The sequence below is a fragment of the Protopterus annectens genome, chromosome 16.part0 (genome assembly GCF_019279795.1).
Source record: "Protopterus annectens isolate FY-2018-M chromosome 16.part0, PAN1.0, whole genome shotgun sequence".
Classification (NCBI taxonomy): domain Eukaryota; kingdom Metazoa; phylum Chordata; order Ceratodontiformes; family Protopteridae; genus Protopterus; species Protopterus annectens.
In genome coordinates this window covers 456,285,617-456,307,859 of record NC_056750.1, presented here as the reverse complement: position 1 = coordinate 456,307,859, position 22,243 = coordinate 456,285,617, and the positions used below count along the sequence as shown (strand labels likewise).

The 22,243-nt window shown below is 39.2% G+C and overlaps 1 protein-coding gene across 1 annotated transcript in view; it reads left to right on the top strand.

Annotated features, from left to right (window-relative positions):
• Positions 1-22,243, top strand: part of RAB14 (RAB14, member RAS oncogene family) — a gene marked incomplete in the record, with an annotated part of 850,204 nt that overhangs the window by 287,434 nt on the left and 540,527 nt on the right. Inside the window, 1 exon segment of the mRNA XM_044058006.1 lies at positions 19,984-20,161. Within this exon segment, the coding sequence (XP_043913941.1) occupies positions 19,984-20,161 (178 nt within the window).

The window sequence follows — 22,243 nt, the reverse complement described above, 5'->3', positions numbered from 1 at the left end:
CTAGGTCCAGGGAGGTCATTGCGCCATTATACTCCAACCTCATCAGAACCTTCATTGAGTATAATGCTCCCTTTGGTATGTACATGACCAAACAGATGTAGCAACTGGAACATCTGCAAAGATTCCTTACAAAAAGAATACAGGGCATACATTGTGTCCTGTGCAGATTGCCTCAAAGCCCTATCTCTATAGTCTGTCTCCTACAGACTACTTAGAGGTGATCTGTGCCTATCATACAAGACATCCCTGGACTCCGCTCTGATGAACCTTTTGCACATCCCCAAAACAAGCAACATCAGAATTTCTAGATCTAAAGACCTAAATTTTGCTTGCAACACAAATGGACCATGTTGAAGAGACAGTTAACTATCTCACTTAATTCTTTATCTGGAACAGGCTTTGTATCCATTTGAAACAAAGTCCCTCCCTAATCCTATTTAAATGCAAATTGTATCATTGGATTGGAAATCAAACATTCACTTCTGGTCAGGCACCCATGTCCCCCGATAAACAGGTTAGTCTGTAAATCATGTCATAACCATCCATCACTCCTAGATAAATGTCTAAAACATATAAATTGTGGGACACATTTAGGTTGCTCAGCTAGGCTTATAAAGGTCTTTATGGCCGTTAGCTTTGTATATACCTATGAACCTATAATCTCTTTGTCAGTAGTTTAGATCTGTACCATTCCCTGTAAATGTTTGGTTAAAACTTATATTTCTGTCAGCCTTCTGTTATTGGCCTCTGTGTATATATGCCAACAGGATTCTACTTGTCTTGAAATTTGCTAGGTCATTTAGTCAAAATTTTCTCTAGGATTACTGAAGTTTCTTCCTTCTGCTGCCATTACCATCTGATTTTCCCAGGTCTGCTTATCCACACTGCTGTCCCTTCCTTTTACTTTGTTATCTTTCCCTTGTTAACCTTCTGGACATCAGACGCTTTGGCTATCAGTAGTTTGCAGGCTTCTGTTGATATAAACAGTTCACTGCCCGGAGCTCTATTTTTAGGTTCTTGCACTGCTGCTGCCATCTTATAACTCCAAATTGCAGTGTTTTTTGCAGTTCTGCATTTACAAAATGTTACTACAAACCTACAAATTATTATTTCAGTAATTGTAACCGTGGGTGATTTGAGAGGGTGAGTGTGCCACAGGCTCAATGGAATATATCTGATGCATCTTTCTAATACTGACTCTTGTACTGATGCTAGGAAATACAAAAAAGTGCTACAAATGCTTTTACTAAAAACAGATATGAATGTAACTGTGACTTTGAGTGCTTAAAGTGACATAATAATCATCTCCTATTGTTTGTGTGTGTGTCTGTCTGCATTCTTCGAAATTATACCTACTCAAGGTTCAGAATCTTGAGATGACTTCAAGAGGGACTTTATTCAAAACCTCAGACCATCGAAATTTTACATAGGGTAAAGAACCACTTGGTCATGAGAACAACATAATAAAACGGAATATATTTAAACCCACCCATGTGGGGGCCCGTAACTAAATTTACCAAGTCTGAGATCACACTATGGGGAAAAGGTCAAAGGTTTCCATGGTGCCCAAATGGTTCTTTACCGTATATAAAATTTCGATGATCTGAGGTTTTGAATAGTGTCATTCTAAGAAGCCTTCTTGGGATTCTGAATTTCTAAAAAAATGTAATTTTGATAAAGGAAGGTATATATAGATATAGGTCATAGGTTGGTACTAAGCTATCTGCCCTAGGGCCTATACAAGCCTGGCCATAACAATTCCGTGGATATTTTATCCCACAATATTTACTTCCCTGGACCCCTGTCTAGCAGGGCGACTGACGTGATCCCCAAGGTGAATTTCCCATCTCCCATCCAATTGTCAAGGTTCCTTTTGAAGAAGGCCAAGGAGGTGCTCTGCTTGACATGTGTGGGCAGTTCATTTCAGAGTATGGGGAGTCTCTGGGTCAGCAACCTATCTCTCCAGCATGTTTTGTTCATTGTGATGACAAGGTTTAGATCCCTGGAGTGTGTGGCTCTGAGGGATTGGGATTTCTTTAAGTGGAGCATGTCCAGCAGTTCAAGGTTTGACATGGCGTTGTATGTTAAGCAGAGATCACCTCTGAGTAGACAATATGCCACAGAGTACAGCTGGAGTTTTATTAGACTGTCAGCATAGGACATCTGCTTTAGGCCTGTGATTCTTTTAGTGAGGTATTTCTGTGGCCTTTCCAACTGTTGCAGATGTCTTGAGGTACATACCGAATAGGGCGTTGTACTCTGTAATGGGTCTAATGAGGGATGAGTACAGTGGGACAATGTCCTCCTTTTTTCTGGATGAAAAGCTCTTAGTGATGAGGTGTGCTACATAGAAGGATTTCCTGACTGTTGTGGTGATGTGGTTATCTAAGGTGAGACCACTGTCCACCTGTGTCCCCAAGTCTTTCATCACACTTTCAGTGTTTAGTGTACTGTCACCTATGTGGTAATAAATGGGTACATGGTTTTTCCCAAAGGGGATAAATATACATTTCTTGGCATTAAGCTTGAGCCCATGACTCAGGCACCAAGCATCTGTTTCTGTAAGGCCCTTTTGTAGAATATCCACATCATTTGGGGATTCAGTAGTGCCTCCCATTTCGCAGTCATCTGTGAACTTTGTTAGCCAGAGTCCGTTAGTGTTGGCTTGTACTTTAGAGAAGTAGATGCTAAAGAAGAGCGGTCCCAGGAATGAACCCTGAGGTACTCCACTTGTCACCTGTCTGGAGCTGGATTTAGAGTTGGCTACTTTACAGTCTGGGTTCTGTCAGTAAGCCAGTTGGCAACCCATTGAGTGACGTAGGGATTTATGCCTAGCTTAGTAAGTTTATTTATGATTCCAGAGTGGGGGGTGGTGTCAAAGGCCTTGGCGAGGTCCAGATAGGCTATGTGGACCTCATTACCCTCATCCACAGCTCTGGAAACTGATTTGAAGAAGTCAATCAGGTTCAGGAGACAAGATCGGCCATTCAAGAATCCAAACTGGGTGGGGTCCAATGTTTCAAGGTTGGCAATGTCTTTGTTTATAAGTTCCATGATAATGCGTTCCATGCCCTTGCAGATCAGGCTCATCAGACTGATAGGACAGTAGTTCCCGGGATCCAAGGTGGATCCCCCTTTGTGGAGTGGGATAACTCAGTGGACACGAAGCCTGCGGTGAGGCTGTGATTAAACATGACACTTGGGTGAGGTGCCAGGTCATTTTGTAGTTCATGTAGTACACAGCCCGGGATGTCATCTGGTCCCATGGATGCTGTATTCTTAGCTTTGGAGAGTGCGGTTTCTGCTTGTGTGGCCATGATTACTGGAATTTGGCAATCTTTTGGTATTGAGATGGGCCCTTTAGGCGTTGAGAAGGGGGTGAAGTTGGCACTAAACCGATCTGCCAGGATATTGGCAATATCCTTGGGATCAGTATATTTAATGCCATTCTGTTGTAGCTGAGAGCAGATCTGAGCATTGCCATTTAGATTCTTGACATAACTGTAGAATGCCTTGTGGTTGTCTTTGGAATCTTTAGCAATTTTATTTTCGTAACTTGCTTTTGAGGATTTTATGAGGGATCTCCGCTTCTTACTGAAGCTGGTAAGGGAGTTTTTTGCATCCTGGGATTTTCTTCTTTTCTGCAACAGTTTCTTCCTCCTGTTGTATAGTTTGTTTATGGCAGGGAACCACCAGATTGGCTTCCTTTTTTTGGAGGAGAGCATCTTGGTTCTATTTGGGATGGCACGATTCTTGCATGAGTGGATGTGCTCGTACAGTGCCTTAGTGTAGCATTCGTCAGTCGAACTTTCAGCTCCAGTCTGTATAGGTGTCATGAAGTTTATCACTTCTGACTTGAGTAGCATGAAGTTGGCTTTGGAGAAGTGTTTTTTAGAGGTTTCCTTACTGGGGGGTGGGATGTGGATGTCAAGGGTGATTAGCTTATGGTCAGACCTGACCAATGAGGGGGTGACCACTGGTGTGGAGCATCTATCTCCCATGTTGGTAATGACCAGGTCTAGGATATTGGAGCCCCTGGTGGGACAATGGATTAGTTGATCCAGGGCATTGGAATTTATGAATTCAAAGAACCATTGGGAAAAGGTGCTGGTACCAGAGTAGTTTTCCCAGTTAATGGCAAGGTAGTTGAAATCACCCAGTATTCGGGTATTTGGTTGTATCTTAATATTTTCCATTATGTTTAGAAAGGTGTAGTGAGAATCCTGGGGCATGGTGGGGGATCTGTAGCAAGCTACAGTTTGGATTGTAGTCTTACCTAGTGTTAGTTGCACCTGGAGAATTTCAGATGCATTGTGTTGGGCAGCTAGCCTGGAGGTGTGAATATCCTTGGTGAATATGGACACTCGTCCACCTTTAGTGTTTCGGTCTTGGTTTGGTGGCCGAAAAGTGTGGTAAGAGTTGTAGCCTGGTATCGCAGGGATGCTCTCTGGAGCCTTGAGCCAGGTCTCAGTTACTGCACAGATATCGATGTTCTCCATTTTTAGGAGTGCCTTGAAAGTACATTTTGAGGTTTAAACTTCTAGCATTACCTTCAGATTTTGCATGCTTGTATCTGTTACGGTGGTGGTTTTGTCCTTTGAACCTTGCCTAAAAAAGGCACTTTAGGGGTGGCAAGAGCTTTAGCCAGTAACCGGAATCCCAGGGGTGACAGGTGCAGACTAGCAAAGTATCGTGGTTTGTCGATCATGTCATCCCAGGCAGACAGATACTGAATCCCCTTTGAATGACACCAGAAGTTTAGCCAGTTGTTAGTCAGTCATTTTGTCCTTATACTGTGGTATCATTCTGGGCGAAGGCAGGATGCTACTCAGGGCTATGTTCATACCTGCCTGGACCACATGATCTGAGATCTTTTCAAAGTTGGTACATCTCAAGTCATTCACTCCAACATGGACAATGACATTCTTGTATTTGTACTTGTTGTGGAGTGACCGGAGTGCATGCGTTACGTGGCAGATTCTGGCACCCGATAGGCAGCTGACTGGAATTTTCTCCTTGTTCAGCTTGGTGAGTGGGAGGACATCAGTGTGCCTGACTATAGAGTTGCCTATGACTAAAGTGGGTAAATTTTCTTGCCTTGGGGGCTGTTGTTGGGTGGCACACTGGTGTTGAGCTGTGTCACTTTGGTTGCGACTGGTGTTTGTTTGCGTTTCAGCTTCGGATGTCCTTGCTGCTTGGGCAGGTTAATGTTAAGGGTCTCCGCATATGTGGGTATAGTGTTGCTATGTGTGGGTGTTGATGGGGTATGGGTTTTGAAGGGCTATGTGTTGCCTGAGGTGTAGTGCAGGTATTGACTTTCTCCTCTTGACTGCCTAGCACAATCTTGGCTGGAGAGAGCTTTGCTTCCAGTTTGGCTATGTAAGTGCATCTCTCGCAGGTTGTAGTGTTGTGTGGTAGGAGGAGAGAGTTTCCTGTGTACATGAGGCAGTTGCTGCATTGCCCCAGTATGCCAAGATTCACCAGGTGGACAGGAGGAATCACTGGAAGCTGACCCTTGGACATGCCTGTTTAGGTGCTTTTTTTGTAAAGTACAAGAGCTGTTTTCCCTTACCTTTGCAAGGTACTTTGAATTTATAGGCTGTTTAGTACCTGCGATTAATTTCTCCTTATTAACAAGGAGAGTTGAGTGCTTGTATCAGTTTAAGGCTTCCTAGTGCTTTCCAGCAGGTTCTAGAGCAAGTGCTAGTCACAGGGGTTCAGAGTTTAATGCTGCTACTGAGAAACCAGCTAGTTCTAAGGGAAATTTTGAAGAGCAGACTTTCTGGCACCTGCAATACTTTAACCGTAGCACTGCAGTGCTGCACAATGCCAAAAACACATGTGGTTTTAAGCCAGAAAGTTGAAAGGGATAGTGTCAAAATATTTTGATACTCTTAACATATACTGTAAGAATCACGCAGATAAAAATAAGCAAAAAGGTTTATTTTACATGCATGGAGACATGCTACAAAGTACATGGTATGTCAGCAGTCTAATTTCTATACACTTCACATGGGTTTTTATACCCTTCTCAGCACGTACACAGTAACTGGTTACTAGACAAGGAATTTCAGTCAAGGCTATAAATTCACATACTGGAGCCTTAGATGGTCAGAGGTCAGTCACAAGATAAGCTTGTGCCTGGACCAAGGTAACATCTGTGCATTCCTCTTTGGTCAGCAAATTCTTTACAAGAAAAACAGCTTATTTTAACTTGCTTCTTTGCTTGCAATGCAATTTCACATTTTAACCCTTACTATACATGATACAAAGATGTTGAACACAGATTCTTACTACATTTCCCCCTTACAACACTTTGTATCACCAGTAATACATTTTATTCATACAGTTTTTCGCATGACTCGTGTTCTGTATATTCAGAATAATTAGCTTTAGTTGCATTGGCAGACAATACACTTGATATTATCATTCGGATGCAGGGAATGCAACAACAACCCAACAGTAGGAATATAATGGCACCAACACATATAGCAATTAAGACATTCATAAGTACTGTTCCCCAATTTCCAAACCAATTTTGGAAAAAGTCAGTTAATGGATTCTGTCCTGGTTTTGTAAGTTCAGAAACTTGTTGTAGGATCTCTAGATGACTGTCAATGTCATGTTCGTTATCTGGAATGAACGAACATCACTACTCCTGGATAAGAGCGCTAGTACCTCCTTTCGCCACTAGGGTGAAATCGAGCGCCATACGATTCTGCAACACTACAGTCCTCATTGCAGTTAACTCATCCGTCACCAATTCTAGCGCAGAAAAAGTTACATTGCTCAGAGTTTCTAACAGTTTTGACAGTTTTCTGAGCTCCCAAATGGATTTTACTGTCCCATACGCTGCAAGAATACCAGCCCAGGAAATAACATCATCGCCCAAGTCCATGTGTGATAGCCCCTTGCTGCTACTATGGGCCAAATCATGGTGATAGATCCAGGATGCATCAACGTTACCTACGGGATTAACAGGTTTATTAACAGCACGTACATTTCGTATTTTACCTTGGGGAAGAGAAAATGTCTGTCTTATAGCTGGTGCTAAATAACCCAAAAAGCAACTGCCTGACCAATTCCTTGGTAACCATTTGTATGCTTTTCTACCACAGATAAAATAACAATCATTTACTTTAAGTGTAATATTGACTGGAACAGAATGATTTCCTTTATCTTGCAGCCCTTTAAACAAAAGATCATACGCAGATAACATTTTATCAAAGAAACTTGTGTCATTAACGAGCCCTGTACTATTAACAAGCACTCTTATAGGCTTGAAACTCGTTGCACAGTGCCCATCTATTGTACAGTTATGAATTATTGTTACATTACACTGACTCCATCCAACCTTAATCTTGCCTAATCTTTGAAAACATACAGTTCCATTCTGGCGACCCATGAGGGGTAATGCTATTTTGTCCTTTAAGGCTACATTTGAAGTTTCAAATAGTAAATTAGTCCATGTATCATTTGCCCCCAAAGGGACTGTACATAACATTAGACCACCATGTACAGTAGGGATAGCCGTGCATATCCAACAATTTGAAACATTAAAAGATAGAGCATATGCATACTTAATAGCTTGGTACGTATTAAAGGCGGATGCCAAGTATTCTCGCTCTCTTTACTTGGCTAGTCTTGTTTGAAAATAAAAACGGCCAAAACAGAAAAGTAACAATCACACTTATTAACAACAAAATTATTTTGGAATGCTTTTGTGGGAAGGGCTGCTCCCTTCCGGTATTTTTCTGCATTGCTACAATAGTCAGATACTCCTACAAAACAAGATTACTACTAATCAGTGTTCCTCAGGGGAACTCAAGTTTTTGTCCAGTTCAAACTGTTTTACCACTTTACAGTGTGTCAGATGGATCCATGATGTTCGTTCTTTGATTCAGATTGCTGTAGGTGTTGCGATCAATACCTGGTATGGACCTTCCCACTTAGGCGAGGCCCAGGTTTTCCTCTTGACAATTTTAATCCAAACCCAGTTCCCGGGTTTCACTTCCAGGATCCTGTTGTTCTTCTGATCTGAAAAGCAATCATTCGTTAAAGAGGTGTTAGTCCTGGTCAGCAATTTCCTCATGTAATCTGCTATCTCTTCACTCCCCCTCACGTTCCGCAGGCAAAAGATTTTGCCACTGCGGGACGTAATAAGGTCTCCCATTCAGATTCTTACTACAGATAGAAATCAGCCCAAAATGGCTAATAAAATTACAATTTCAGAGCTGGAAACCACGCCTACTGTTAGGCAGTACAGTGCTCACAACTCCCACTGGTAAGCAGTAGGACTTCCTTTTACCACAGCAAGGTCTGTATAGCTCTGAATACAGAAAATAATAGGCTAACACACTTTAGTGTGTAGCCCTAAACAGTAAATGTAATTAAAACTCTACAAAATTAGCAGTTAACATTTTTTTAAATGAAGCAAGGCAAGTGCACAACTGAAACTATTTAAGAGGCAGTATTACAGTAGAATAAGTAGCTAGTTTACATATACTGAAAAGTTTATATATACAGAAAAGCAACTAAAACAATTCAGATGCAGTGCAACCGAGAGCACTTGAGTTGAAGCAATATTAAGGCAAATACAGTTTTAATAAATGCACTAAAATATACTCTCTATTTCCAAAATGTTTGAGAAGCACAGTCAGAAGACTAGGAGCTTCAGGCAAATTTTTTTTTTTTTTTTTTAGAAAGGGAAAAAGGAGGAACAAAAGGAAAGTGAGTTTGGCCTTCTCAGATATTCTCTCTGTATTAAGTAGAATGAGCTAATGACACTAGACTGGGAAGGAGTGTTCAAGAACAAATTTAGAGTAGGGGAGGGCAACTGCAAGGCCAGCAGGTATAAAGACAAGATATCAGTAGGGATGGTGGGGAGCTAGTCAGAACACACTACAGAAATCATTTCAGGCAGAAAACACTACAGGCAGTGAGCCAATAGCTATAAAATAAAGTATGCAGCAGACAACAAAAGTGCTATAAATATCTAGAATAACCAATAACTAGTAAAAATAAGCAAAAAAAAACAGTCTACTTATTGTTATATATCCCATATCAGTTTTAGTCAGTGCTCCTTCTCCAAAAGCTCTGTGTGGAATGGCAGAAAACACTCAAGTTAACTTCTTAAGTAACAGAAAGTTGAAACCTGAAACAACTTTAAAAAAATCTCAGAAGATAGATATACACATGTACACACATTTCTGTTTATATTCACCTATGTTATACCTCTGTATCTGTGTTACCACCGAAGTTGCATCTTTCCTCATCATGATTTTTCACCTAGGCTGTGCTTGCAAGTTGTCCATTGAGATCAGTATGCTAGACGAGTAAACAAAAATAAAAAAAAAATTATCTGTGCTTTTGTCCAACTTTGACATGTTACTTTATTCCACTTTTGAATGAAAAATCCTATGGTTGTCCAAATGCATTTTGTATGATCGACTCAAAAGCATCCTGATTAGAAGCTTTGTTTTTCTCTTTTCCAAATAATTGGTTATTTATTGTAGTTCTTAAGATTTGTGTTTTATTTGTTGCTTTAAGGTATGGTTTATTACCTATTGTAGCATGCCTGTATTGTTGAAAGCATTTGGCCTAAGTGTGTCATGCATTATTATGCATAGATGCATGTGGTTCTCAGATAGGAACATCTTGTGTCTTATTTCTTACTTGACTTTGCATTCATTTCCATGCTTGTATCATTATGATACTGCAAGTGTTAATCATATTGATCACTGCTGCATTAGCCTTGGCTCAGTGGGTTATATTTTGCATAAGATAGAACAGCTGACCAGCTTCCAAACTTCAGGGCACCTACCACATGCTCTGACCATTAAAAGAAACAGGTTTAGGCGCAAAGCCATTAAAATCTTTCCAGTGGCAGAATATGCCCCTCTGAAGTTTTTGAAGATTGATGGTCGATTTGTGCTGTTCCATTGCTGAGCAATTAAGTTCCCTTTTGGGGGAAAAACTGCCATTTAAAAAATGTTTATTTTAACCGTTGTCGCCTCACAGCAAGAGGTACTCCCGTTCGATTCTCTGCTGGAGCGCCTTCTGTGTGGAGTCTGCATGTCCTCCCCGCGGTCGATAGGTGTTCAAAAGACATGCGTGAATGGGCGTGCCTTCATTGAAGGTTGGGCGTCGAGCTGGCACCGTGAAAATCTACTGCCAGTCATTAGCGGACCGGAGTTCCGCTGTGGCGACCCCTAACCAGGAAATGCCTAAGGAACAACTGTTGAGGAAAGATGCCTTAAAGTTAGTAATTCATGTTTTAACAGAATGTAGTGGGACTGTACTGTATTTTAAACATGATTGCTTTTTGTTCCCTGTCACTTTTAAAGTTGTTTACGTAAATTGTAAACTCTTTTATTTTCTGTGGAGAAATTGTGTATTTTACTTTTTTGGCTGGCAGACTGTTTTTAAGTGCTTTTTACTGTGTTTTTATGTGAAAATTAACTTTTAAAGACTTTTTACTTTTACCAGATCTTTATGCTTATTTCCCGGGAAAGAGGCACTATTTTTGGCTTGACCCTCAAACAAACTGTTGATCCCATGGTTGGTTGATCTTCCAGCCTCAGAAAGAAGCAGTTTAGCCAACAGCTTTTGCCACCCCAGTAGTCTAGCAATTTGCCTCTTCCTCACAAGTGACCCTGCTGTAGCAATTAGCTGTACCTCAGACCATAAAGATATCTCTGTTGTAGCACCTACAGCTACTATGGACCAGGGGTTAGCCTCATCCTCTTTGCATCTGTTGGGGTCCCTTCAGTGAGCAAGGAAGAACCTTGATGGTCCAAGAAATGGGAATGCTGAAGGTCTCCCTGTTTTTCAGAATGTTGCACCTATCCATGGGGAAGCTGCTGCCACCATTAATAATACTGTTGGCCCCATTTTTTCATATAAAAACCCCCCAGAAACCAAAAATATGTCTCTAACCCTCTCAAATTTCCTTTGGAGTAGTTTACTGGGTCTGTTTTAGGGTTTAATTCAGGCTATTGATTCTTCTTATAAAGCAGTTTCTGGTAAAAGGGATACCTGTTTTCCTGAAGAGATTCAAGATTTTGAGTCTGGCCAGGAAAATGAAGGGGCAGATACCCTAGTTGTCTCCTAGATTTTTGATTCGGACTCTGAAGAAAGCTCAGTTTCTGAACCTGTCTGTGGAGGGTTCTCTTTCTTTGAGACGTACAGAATGTCCCACTGTTTTCAATGGGCGAACACTAAGATTTCTCAGTCCCTCAGAAATTACTATGAGGTATTACAGAAGGAATTTCCAAAACTTTCAACCATTCCTCCAGTTCTGTCAGCTTTAGAGGAAGTTTGTTACTGCCTACACTTTTCCTGATAGTCATACAGCTTCCCATAAAAAGGCAGATAGGATGGTCAAAGTTCCTTAGTCTTGTAAGTTTGTATGCACTGTTCCCAAACTTGACCAGCTGTTAAGCATTTAGTTAATCCCAGTCCTACTCTTTCTGCTAAGGCTGGGAAGATAATGTATGGAGGAAAAGTATATGCTTCTGTGACTTGGATTTTCAGGATTCTGAGTTGTCAGGCTCATATGTTAATATTCTGTCTAATTATGAAAGTATGAGGAATGTTTTGTCTTCATTTTTCTTCTCGTTTGGAAAAATGTACTTTAAATAATTTAGTTATTTGGATTGTACAAGTTGCTTCTGATTTTTTATACTGGGCTATGACTCAGCTGATACTTCTTCGAAGGCTGTGGCCACTAATACTAGTGTTAGGAGGTTTGCTTGGCTGCATTCTTAGCTCCCCCGGATGATAAAAATGACATTTTAAATTCTCCTTTGGAGAGAGGTTTAGTTTTTGGCCCTTCAGCTGCAGAGGTGATGAAAAAGTGAGATGAAAGGGGTAAGTTGATTTAGGGAATTTCTAATATTTTTCAAACCCTCTTTTCCAAATTTTCAAAGGCCTTCTCTAACCCCTCATTCAAAATTTTTTTGATCAAGAAACATCTTTATTAAATTTTCACTTGTGATGTAGTCAGTCATATAGTTTTATATAAATGAAAACAAACCATATCAACATAATCCCAGCTACAAGCATTTCACATTACCAACCATATAGACACAATTGTAGTTGAAAACGTTATACGTCACTTCTCTACCAAATTATTTCCAGTCAAATGTTACATAGCTCATTCAGGTCCTACTTTCTTTTAAACCTCATTCTTCCATGTATGTATTGTTCCCACAATTCCCACTTTTACATATATAACTGTCTCCTACCCTTTTTTTTAAAATCCCTTTTCCAGTTTGTCTCTGTTACTGTATTCCCTGCTTCTATTAGTTTGTTTATACTTTGATTTCCGTTTTCTAGTAATTGCTTTTTTTTTGGCAGCCACCATAATTAGACTCAGCAAGGCATTACTATGTCTAGGCAACTCCAATTCTGTATCATAGCTTAGAAAATCATTTACCTGGTAATACCAATTTACTCACCCAGTATCTGTGATAGAGTAGTCTGCAGGAAATCTTTAAAGTCTAACAAATCTTCATGAAGCAGCCCTAAAACATTACTCACAGGGCTGAAGTCAGTCTATAGCTGTAGTGTTCAAAAAGAATTTAACACACAACATAAAAATGAGCTGAGCGCTTTCGTCCTTGGCAGTAAGGACTTCATTAGAACTGACCACACCATACAAATGTTCCTTTAGATACAAAATAAGATAATGATTCAACCAATGAACATTGAGCAAGTTAAAACTGGTTAAAAAAAGCATTTTTTTTTCTTCTTAAAGGCACATGCCCTAATTAAACATACAAACTGGTTAAAAAAAGCAATTTTTTTCTTCTTAAAGGCACATGCCCTAATTAAACATACATTGAAAAGTATGCAAGAAATATATAAATTTAATCTAAATTCTTTTTTAAAATAACAGAAATATAAAAGTCACTGTTGAAGTGACTTCCTGACACCATGTGCAAAAATGTCAAAAAGGGATTGTGGATGGATGCATGGATAAGTAAATATTAAATACTAAAAACTGTGCAAGTAATATGTTAGTGCTAAAAGCAGTACTCGGTAATCCAGCAGAGTTACCACTCAACATTGAATTACAGTTTAGCTGCCCTTAATTTTATTAAGCAGGTTGCATTCAAGCACACCTGCCATAATAATTCTCTCTATTCTGTTTGTTCTCAAGGACCACCTCTGGGATTTTTTTTCTACCTGTTCTAAAATAAAAAAAAAGTCTTATTTTCTTTGCAAACCATACTGTGCCTCTGCAAGGCATTTGTCACTTTTTTTTTTTATTTTTGTCAGTCCTGTGTCTTTTAAGTCTTTTTGTGCAGTGGGCATTCAATTTTGCCAACATAAAACGAGAAACAGGAGTCACAAAATGCTAAATATAAGCTGCTATGCTTTTACAGTTGAACCTCTGTCTAAATCTGCATGTGTGATTAATACTTGGTAAAATTGTATTATTCCCCCTCACAAATGCACTCACATTGTCTACACATTCCACACTTGTACATATTTTTCCTTGTGTTGATTGTTTTGTCTGGTGTGTTCACACCTGCTTTTATCTTACTATCCATATTCATATAACCAGACCTTCTAGTTTCTCAGTTTTTGTATTATCTTTTGTTTAGTATCTTTCCCAAATACCTTCAGTTCTACACCAGAATCCTTTTTAATCCATACTCTTAAATACTTCATTTTATCATGTCCCCTTAAATATGGATATTGCTGAACCAGTTTTGCGTGGGTGCATAATTTATCACTATTGGATTTGTTTTAGCTTCATTAATTTTGTATCGTGAAAAAACTTGAAACTGTCTTAATATGTTCCACAACACTGTAATGTTTTTTTCTGGTTTTGTCGGGTATAGAATAATCCATATCATCTGCAAATAGTTTTTCTTGATTATCATACCATTTGAATCCTTGAATTTCTGAGTCCCTTGTTTTCTTTGCCAGTGGTTCTAAATGTAATGCAGATAACAAAGGGGAAGGAGGACACAACACCCCTTCCTGGTTCCTCTGTTCAAGCAAAAATTGTCAGACAGGACCCCACCCACTTGAATTTTCGCCTCATATATCCTCCTAATCAACCTTAGAATTTTATCAGGGAATGCAAATACTTCTTACTGACCTGCTCATAAAGTCCCAGCGTATTTTTTTCATATTTCTTCCCTGTTGATCATCAGTGTTCAGATGTTTGCCACCTCTCCACAAAACCCCACTGATCCATATCTGTCAGTTTTGGCATAATTTTTGCCATTATTTTAGCCATTATTGACAAACACTTTATAATCGTGGTTTAGTATTGAAATGAGCCTGTTTGAAGCAATGTCTGATGGATTTTTACTCACTTTAGGTATTACATCTACCACCGTTTTCTTCCAGAATGTTGGTACTTCTCCTGTTAAAATGCTGTTAAACAAAACATTTCAGATCTTTATCAGTTTTTTCCTCCTAGCTTCCAAATTTCCACAGGAATACCATTTATTCATGGGGCCTTTCCTGTAGATTTGGTTATACATCACCATTTTATCTTATCTCCTCCTATCCTGTTAGTAATTAAGCCTCATCTACCACTAACCTTGGCGTATTTAGTTCTTCCATAAACATTTTTATTTGTACCTTTTCTTGATTTCATTATTTATCTGCTTTACACAGACTTTCATAGAATTTCCAAAATATTTCCAATACTTTTACAGGATTTCTTGTTACCATCCTTGTTGTAGACTCCCTAAGTTTGGCAACCACCCTTTCTTCTTTCTGTTGCATGAGTCATTGTGCTAAAAGTTTTTGTGCTCTAGTTGTCCAAAAACAGTTTGCTTAACAGAAATCTTAACTCCTGCTTATTGTCGAGTTATTCCCTTATTTTTTTGTGTAGCATTCTGCAGTTGCTACTACTCTTGTTCTAGGAGATTCCCCCAATTCTGCAATACTTTAACATTTGTCAGTCCCTCTAAATTATTCTTGTTCCTTCTTAACCATATCACCCTTCATTCAGTTTTGGCAAAAAATATATATCAACTCAACAAAAATCACATAGATGTTTAAGAAGAAATGGCAAGGGTGTTCCAAAAAAAATTTTGGAACCAGTCCAACAAGTCAGAATGACAATTTAAGGGACATTGTCCTCAACCCCATTTCCCTTCCAGAAAGATGGCAATGGGAGGAAATTCCTCCTTTCCATAGGGGTAATTCCACCTTCATAAGATTAGACTCTCTTATTTCCACCTGTCCATCACATGCTGCCCCAGAATGGGATAAAATTAGTTCCTCCTTCCCAGGTGGGGAAAGGTTTTTATTCAAAGGTGTGTTTAGTCCCAGAGAAGTAAAATGCTTGGAGACCAGTTCTGGATCTTTCTTTCCTAATCTTGTTAGTGAGAGTGACCAAATTCAAAATAATGAATGTCACTTAACAGGCTATTACCTCTTCGCCCTCTCTCAGGTTTTCTGGTAACACTAGACTTAAAACATGTTTATATTCCTTCTCGTCCCGGCTTCAGGTATTTCTTAATGTTTTTTTTTTGTGTCTGGATCAAATTATCTGTTCTCTACCTTAACTTTTGGACTCTCCACTGCACCAATTGCAGGCTACAGGGTATCCACATTTTTCCACATTTAGACAACTTGCTTATCTTTGCCGTGTCTTTTTTCCAAGTGTCAGGAATCTTTCTCTTGGATGAGAGATGGGGTGCACAGGCTGGGATTCCAAGAGAATATTCAGTAGTCTTTCTTGACTCTTTAATACAGGATTGTTCTCCTGTGATGTCATCTAGCCACCTCAGTTCAAAGAGCTTTTCTTCTACTGGAAAAAATGGATCTGTATTTAGATCTATTTCTAAGGTTTTCCACACAGACTTTTCTCACTGTGAGAGAATAGGTCTGGATTTAGGGACTTGTGGCATCTCTTACTCTCATGATAACCCTGGCAAGACTCCACATGAAAAAAAATGCAATGGTATTTGAAATCTCTTTGGTCCCATCACCCGCACCCTTTGTCTTTTCAAATCCCAGTGCTGCACTTTGCCAGAAAATAAATCCTTTGGTGGAGACAACAGATAGCTTTAAATCTGTCTCCCGTTCTCCCTCTTGTTCCAAGGGAGTTGGTCACCACAAGTCCATCAGACTTTGCTTGGGGAGCAGTTCCAGGAGGGGTAAATCTGCAGAGCATGTGGTCACTAAGGACAGATGCAAGCTCATAAATGTAAGAGATGCTTGCCCTCATCAAGGCACTGAACTCTATGAATCATCTTTGGTCCCCAGGACCTCTTCATGTTGTTAAGACAATACTGCAGTCATGTGGTACATCAACAAGAGAGGTGGAAAACAGTTTTTTACCCTCTTTGCAGACTAGCCATGTTAGCTTTGGATATAAATGCATAGGACAATCTTACTCTAGAGGTAACCTACATTCTGTCTGGACAAAACTGTGTGGTACACAAGCTGAGCAAGATGAAGGTAGACCCTTGCTTATGGAAATTAGATCAGGGGTTTTTCCAATATTTGATCCATCTGTGGAGAGTTTTTCAGGTAGACCTATTTGCCTCCTTTTGGAACAATCTGATTCTGCTCCAGGACTCCATGCAAGAATACCTGGAAATACCTTTGCCTTTTCCATGTGGCAGGAATATTCCTGCATGCTTTTCTACCCATTCCATTGACATCCAAGGTACTCAAGAGGATTCAGAAGGAATCCCATAAGGTCATTGTGGTGACTCCCTTCTGGCCCAGCCAGCCGTAGTTCTCCCTTCTTTTAGTAATGGCCAGGGTCAGTTACCACAAGCTTCCTCACTGACTGGATTTACCCGCACAAAATCAGGAGTGTTTGATACACCCAGACTCAAATCAACTTTATTTGATGACTGGATGATGGTGTCGTAATTCCTTTTAGGCTCTTAGGCTCCTGCTTACAGGGGATGTTCATCGGGTACTAATGGAGGCAAGAGCGCCTACTATTTATTTATTTATTGATATTTGATTACTGGGAAAGTCCAACTTGGTAGGTGCCCATTTTCAGTGGAGGCCCAGGGAGATCTTCTCCAATGTATTACAAAAACATTTTAAGAATAATAATTTTATAATCTACAAAATATTACAAAAAAATCTAAAATTTGCTGATTATACTACATTAGACATAATGTGAAAACACTGATTAAGAATAGATGCAGCCTGTTCAACAGTGATGTAATATTTAGTGAAATGTTAACCACTTTATTGAAAAATTAAAGATAAGGTGGTGTAATACAAACAGGAATTGCAATATGAAGTGAGAGAAAACACAGGGTTATGGCTTGTTTAGAAAGAGAGCCAGGTGAGAGAAATTGAAGTAAGGAAGTGACTGAAGGAGGGTAAAGTAAGGAGGTATAAGGTGAATAGTTACTTCATATTTAGGGATATAATTTATCCTGGGGTTGAGCAAATATAGCGTCACATTTTGGCTAGGAAGTCTTTCACAATGGTTTAAGGACTTGAAGGAAAGAAAGTCATACAGTAGTAAATAGAAAAGGTTTTCTATTTAGTGACAACAACATAACCAACATCCATTCAGGGCTAGTTGTCTGGTTTTACAATATTTGTGTGACTTACCATCTTGTTGCCTTACTTCTCCATCAAGGTGTATTTATCTGCTATTTTAGCATGCTTGCCCATGGACCCTTCTCTTTCACTGCATTCCAATGTCAGAAAATTTTTTGAAAGGGGTTTTGCATAAAAGATCTCTAAGAAAACCGATGGGCCCTCCTTGGGAGGTTAATTTTGTGTTAGAGAAGAGACGAGGTTCTTAGCATGGAAAACCGTACTAAGTTGCAAGCTTTTATGGCGAGTCAGCCCTATTTTATTTTTCACAGAAACTGTTTGTAAGCTGATCTCCTTGTATGCCTGAAGTAGTGTCGGAGATTACTTTAAGCCAGACTATCTCTTCTCCATTTTCTTTCCTAAACCTAAAAGTGAGGGAGAAATGATACCACATACCTTGGATGTCCACAGACTACTCAAATACTACCTTGACAAGAAAATCTTTCAGATCTTTGGATCAGTTTTTCGTTTCTTGGGAAGAAAAGAAAGAGATACAAGTTGTGTCAAATCAGATCATTTGCATATGGTTGTCTAAGGCTATTGATGTTTGTTATATTATTGCCTTTGGTTGTACTCATCACAGTTAAATTCCCGGGAGGGGCAAGAGCTACTCTACCAGGGCCATGGCTTTATCTGTGGTGTCTTTCTAAGGATTGGATTCTAGAAGTGTTCTAGAAGCTGCAACTGGGTCTTCTACACATTTACAAAGCACTATCGGCTTTGATCCTCTTCTAGGTCTAGATCAGGCTTGGCTAGGACCATTCTCCGTTGGTTCTTGAACTCTTCTCCTTCCACCTCTCAAATGTAGTATGTTTAAGTAAGCATACCTCTTAACCTTTTACAGTAAGGAATCAGGACAAAGCCATAAAGAAAGGCCCCAAAATATGGACAGTTTTTAAATATAGCTCTTACAAATTTAGAAAAGTTGATTGCATAACAGGTTTTGGGTTAGCATAAATTTTCTTGTATGAAGTCTGAAACTCAAATGTCTCATTTTCTGACTTTAATTTTCAGTGACTTGCCAATACTTTGCTGGGAAACAACATTTTTATGAAAAATGGACCAAAAATATGAGCAAAAAGTTGGGCTTTCTGTGAAAATCTGTACAGCTGAGACATATGAGGTAATTTACCCATATTGCTAAGGCTACTGCAGAAGTGATCAGTATGGTGAACATAGTACAGTTTTATAAGTAAACTTACCTTAACAGTAGATATTTGAATGATCGCTACTGCAGCGGCTGTTTCCTCCTTCCCTTAATCTCTTTTTGTTTGTTTTGGTGCGGTGTTTATGCCAGGGCATGGACTTTATTTTTTTTTTTTGTTATTCTTAGCATTGTCTCTTTAGGGCTCAGCCTCCCTCAATGTTGGCGTGAATGTTCTGAAGGGCTTGGCACCCAAAGCTGTCTTTAGTCCCTGCTGTTACAGCTAAGATACTGCAGCAGTTGTCATTCGAGCATCTACTGTTATGGTAAGTTTACTTGCGCAACTTTATTTCTTGCAAAGTTAATTGTCAGAGTTCCAGCTGATCTCCTCTGTGGAATCTTGTATTGCTAATAGTCCTCTTTGGTTTCATTGATTGAACTGCTTGTAATACAGAATTGATCACTTTTAGGGGTAAGTTTCAAATTATAATGATCTTCCACTGTTCATTCCCCTCTAACATCTGTGTGTTTGGAGAAGGGAGATACCACAGTTGTAGTTCTGATCAGTCTTCCTCTCACCATTCTCTTCCTTCATCTCTTACAATTGTTGATCTTAAGAGAAGGGACATCATAAAACAGATAAGTGGATCTTTCCTTAAGTATAGACAAATTTAATCTAACTCTTCCTAAGGAAGCAGGCAACAGTATTATATAGGGTTGCGCCTTGATTTTGTATCTGTTGCCAAAAGGCTGTTTGAATGAAAAAAATAATGAGGAGACTTGGCTAATGTCTGCATTCAGTGCAAATTGTGTTGTACAGCTAAGTTTGCAGTGCTTATTTAAATGCTAAAATAGCTCTCATTTCATTTTTTCAGGTATAAATTTTGTTTTCCCAATTCACATGTAAATTGTCTTTGATGCAGTGTTAAAAAATGATATACAATTTTGTAGCTGAAAAGGGTATGTGGACTAACCCATCTTCCTGGTTATGAAATACAAATAAGTAAAATTTCTAAGTGTGGGGATCCTGTCTACTTCAGAAAGGAGTCTGTCCTTAATTGCCCCATCTTAGAGATTCTTAATGTGATTGTAGGGCTGTTTAGTCCTTGTGCATTATAGCATTAAACATTTAAGAACTTTTACTAGTAGGAATGCTTCTGTTTTAAGTATTCTTAAAATGCCTTGGTGTTCTGTGAGACTTAATCTAGTACTGTTGTTACTGCCAGTGCTGATTTCAGAGTTTACTTTCAAAGTTATGATAACGTCTGTATTTTTTCATTAAGTTATGGCAGATTGCCCTCATACAATTGGTGTAGAATTTGGTACAAGAATAATTGAAGTTAGTGGACAGAAGATTAAACTCCAGATTTGGGATACAGCGGGACAGGAGAGATTTAGAGCTGTTACACGGAGCTACTACAGAGGGGCTGCAGGAGCACTTATGGTTTATGATATTACCAGGTAAGGGAAGAAACCTTTCATCCATTTTTAAAATGATTTGTTGTATTTTTGTCGTAGTATGCACACAGCTCTGTCCCGAGTTTATGTATTGCCTTCTTGTAAGGGAATATAAAATGTGCACTTGCTTCGAGTTACAATTATGATTAAAAAAATAGAGATATTTGGAGACCTGTACAATTTTATTAACAGTTCGTAAAATCTGTAATGGTCTTCGTTCAGTATTTACTTTCATTATTTTTATACAGTGCTTGTCTTTTTTACTTCTTAAATTTCTTTAACTTTTCTTCAATATATATTAACAGTTCCTGGTGAAATGTAATATAACAGTAGCAAATTTTCTTTAGGTAAATCGTAAACACAACTGTTTTGTTCTAGTTGCATTTACTTTGCAAGACACAGTTGCTTTTTTCAATCCTTATTTCTTGTTCCCTTGTTGTCTTATTGCATTGTTCTGGATTGTCTTTGTCTTGTCCTACATGCTGAACTTTTCTTTGACTTTATCAGCATAGTGCAACTTACATGTGGACTCCATGCTTCTCCCATTTATTGGTCTGAACATGTAATAGAGGTAACCACAATAGTGATTGTAGGATACATGGAGATATTAAAATCTGCCTCGTCAGTTTAATTGTTTGCCCTTTAGACTGACTAAAATAGAAGCTTGACTAACATCACCCCTGTATCCAGTATATACTGCCCAGAAAATCCTCTAGGAGAAAGAGGCATGCATTATTTTCTGAGAGTGGTAGTAGTTTGTTCTTGAATCTAGACGTACACTGTGTCACAAAACAGTTGAACTTGCTTTTTCCAGCAAGCTTAGGCTTTCACAAACTGCTTGCTTGATTTTGTAAGTCTCCATTTTCCAGGAGCTCCTGCTGCTGTTTGTAGTGTTTGGGTTAATTATGTCAATTATAGCTTTCATTTACATTACATTTCTGTCTAATGTTAACAGGAGATTAGGATTGCATCAAAATTTGTCAATTTTGTTTGATACTGTGTTGGAACCAGAGTAGTCCAATTGGTTAGAGTTTGTATCGGATCATGTGCCATTTTGAAAACTGAACTGGACGTTTGGGGTGAAGGTGTGTGTTGCTGTAGTATCAGGTTGAATAATAACACAAGCACCAAGGATGTGGTTTGGCTTGAGAACTGTGTGCTGCATAATATGCAGATCTCCGTAGCCGGCTCACTAACATTAAAGCTATAGATTGAATTCTAATATTTGATTTCTGGCCTGCTTTGCTTCCCTCCCATCCCTGATTCCCCAGCCACCCCACCAGTTCAATACATTTATTTTCTCCTTTCCATACCCACTTCTTCCAACATAACACCAAATGCTTAAACACGCACATTCCATTTTCAGCTGTCAGCATTCCTCCTACCTAGCTTTACCTCCTTTCCCGTATTAACATACAACACTCTGTATCTTTCTGTTCATTATCACAGAATATATTTAACTTTTGTCCTATCTTCCTACTTTTACTCCACCTGCTAACACCCATTGCTGTCTTTCTAAACAATACCATAATCACTCAGTCTGTCAAATATTCCCTACTTACACTTCACCCAGTTTTATTTAATACTGCTACGCTGCAGTCTCGTCATTCAAAGTTAAGTAGCCCATACATATAGGTCCATAGCTGGATACTAGGCCATTGACCACTAGGGCCTTTATAAATCCTATCCACGCAACACAAATTTGTACCACAAGTTACATGCGTTAAATATTTATGTAAGGGGTGATTGTTGGTTATAACATGATTTACTAATTGCCTCTTCATCAGAGACATAGGCACTAGACCAGGGGTTAATTTTCGATTTCCCATTTAGACGTCCAAGATATGCTTAACTCTGGCTAGGGAGGAACTTTGTTTCACATGGATTGGAAGCCTGTTCCAGCAAATGGGAATGCTCTGAGATGCACATTTCTGTGTCCAGCATGTCCTGTTTATGTTGCAAGCAAAATTTAGGTCTTTAGATCTAGTAGATGTTCTTTGTGTTTCACTGTTGCAGTCATCACACTTGGGTTATCCTGCAGGGTTAGCCCTCAGTTGGCCCAAATACTAGAGACTTAGTATTTCT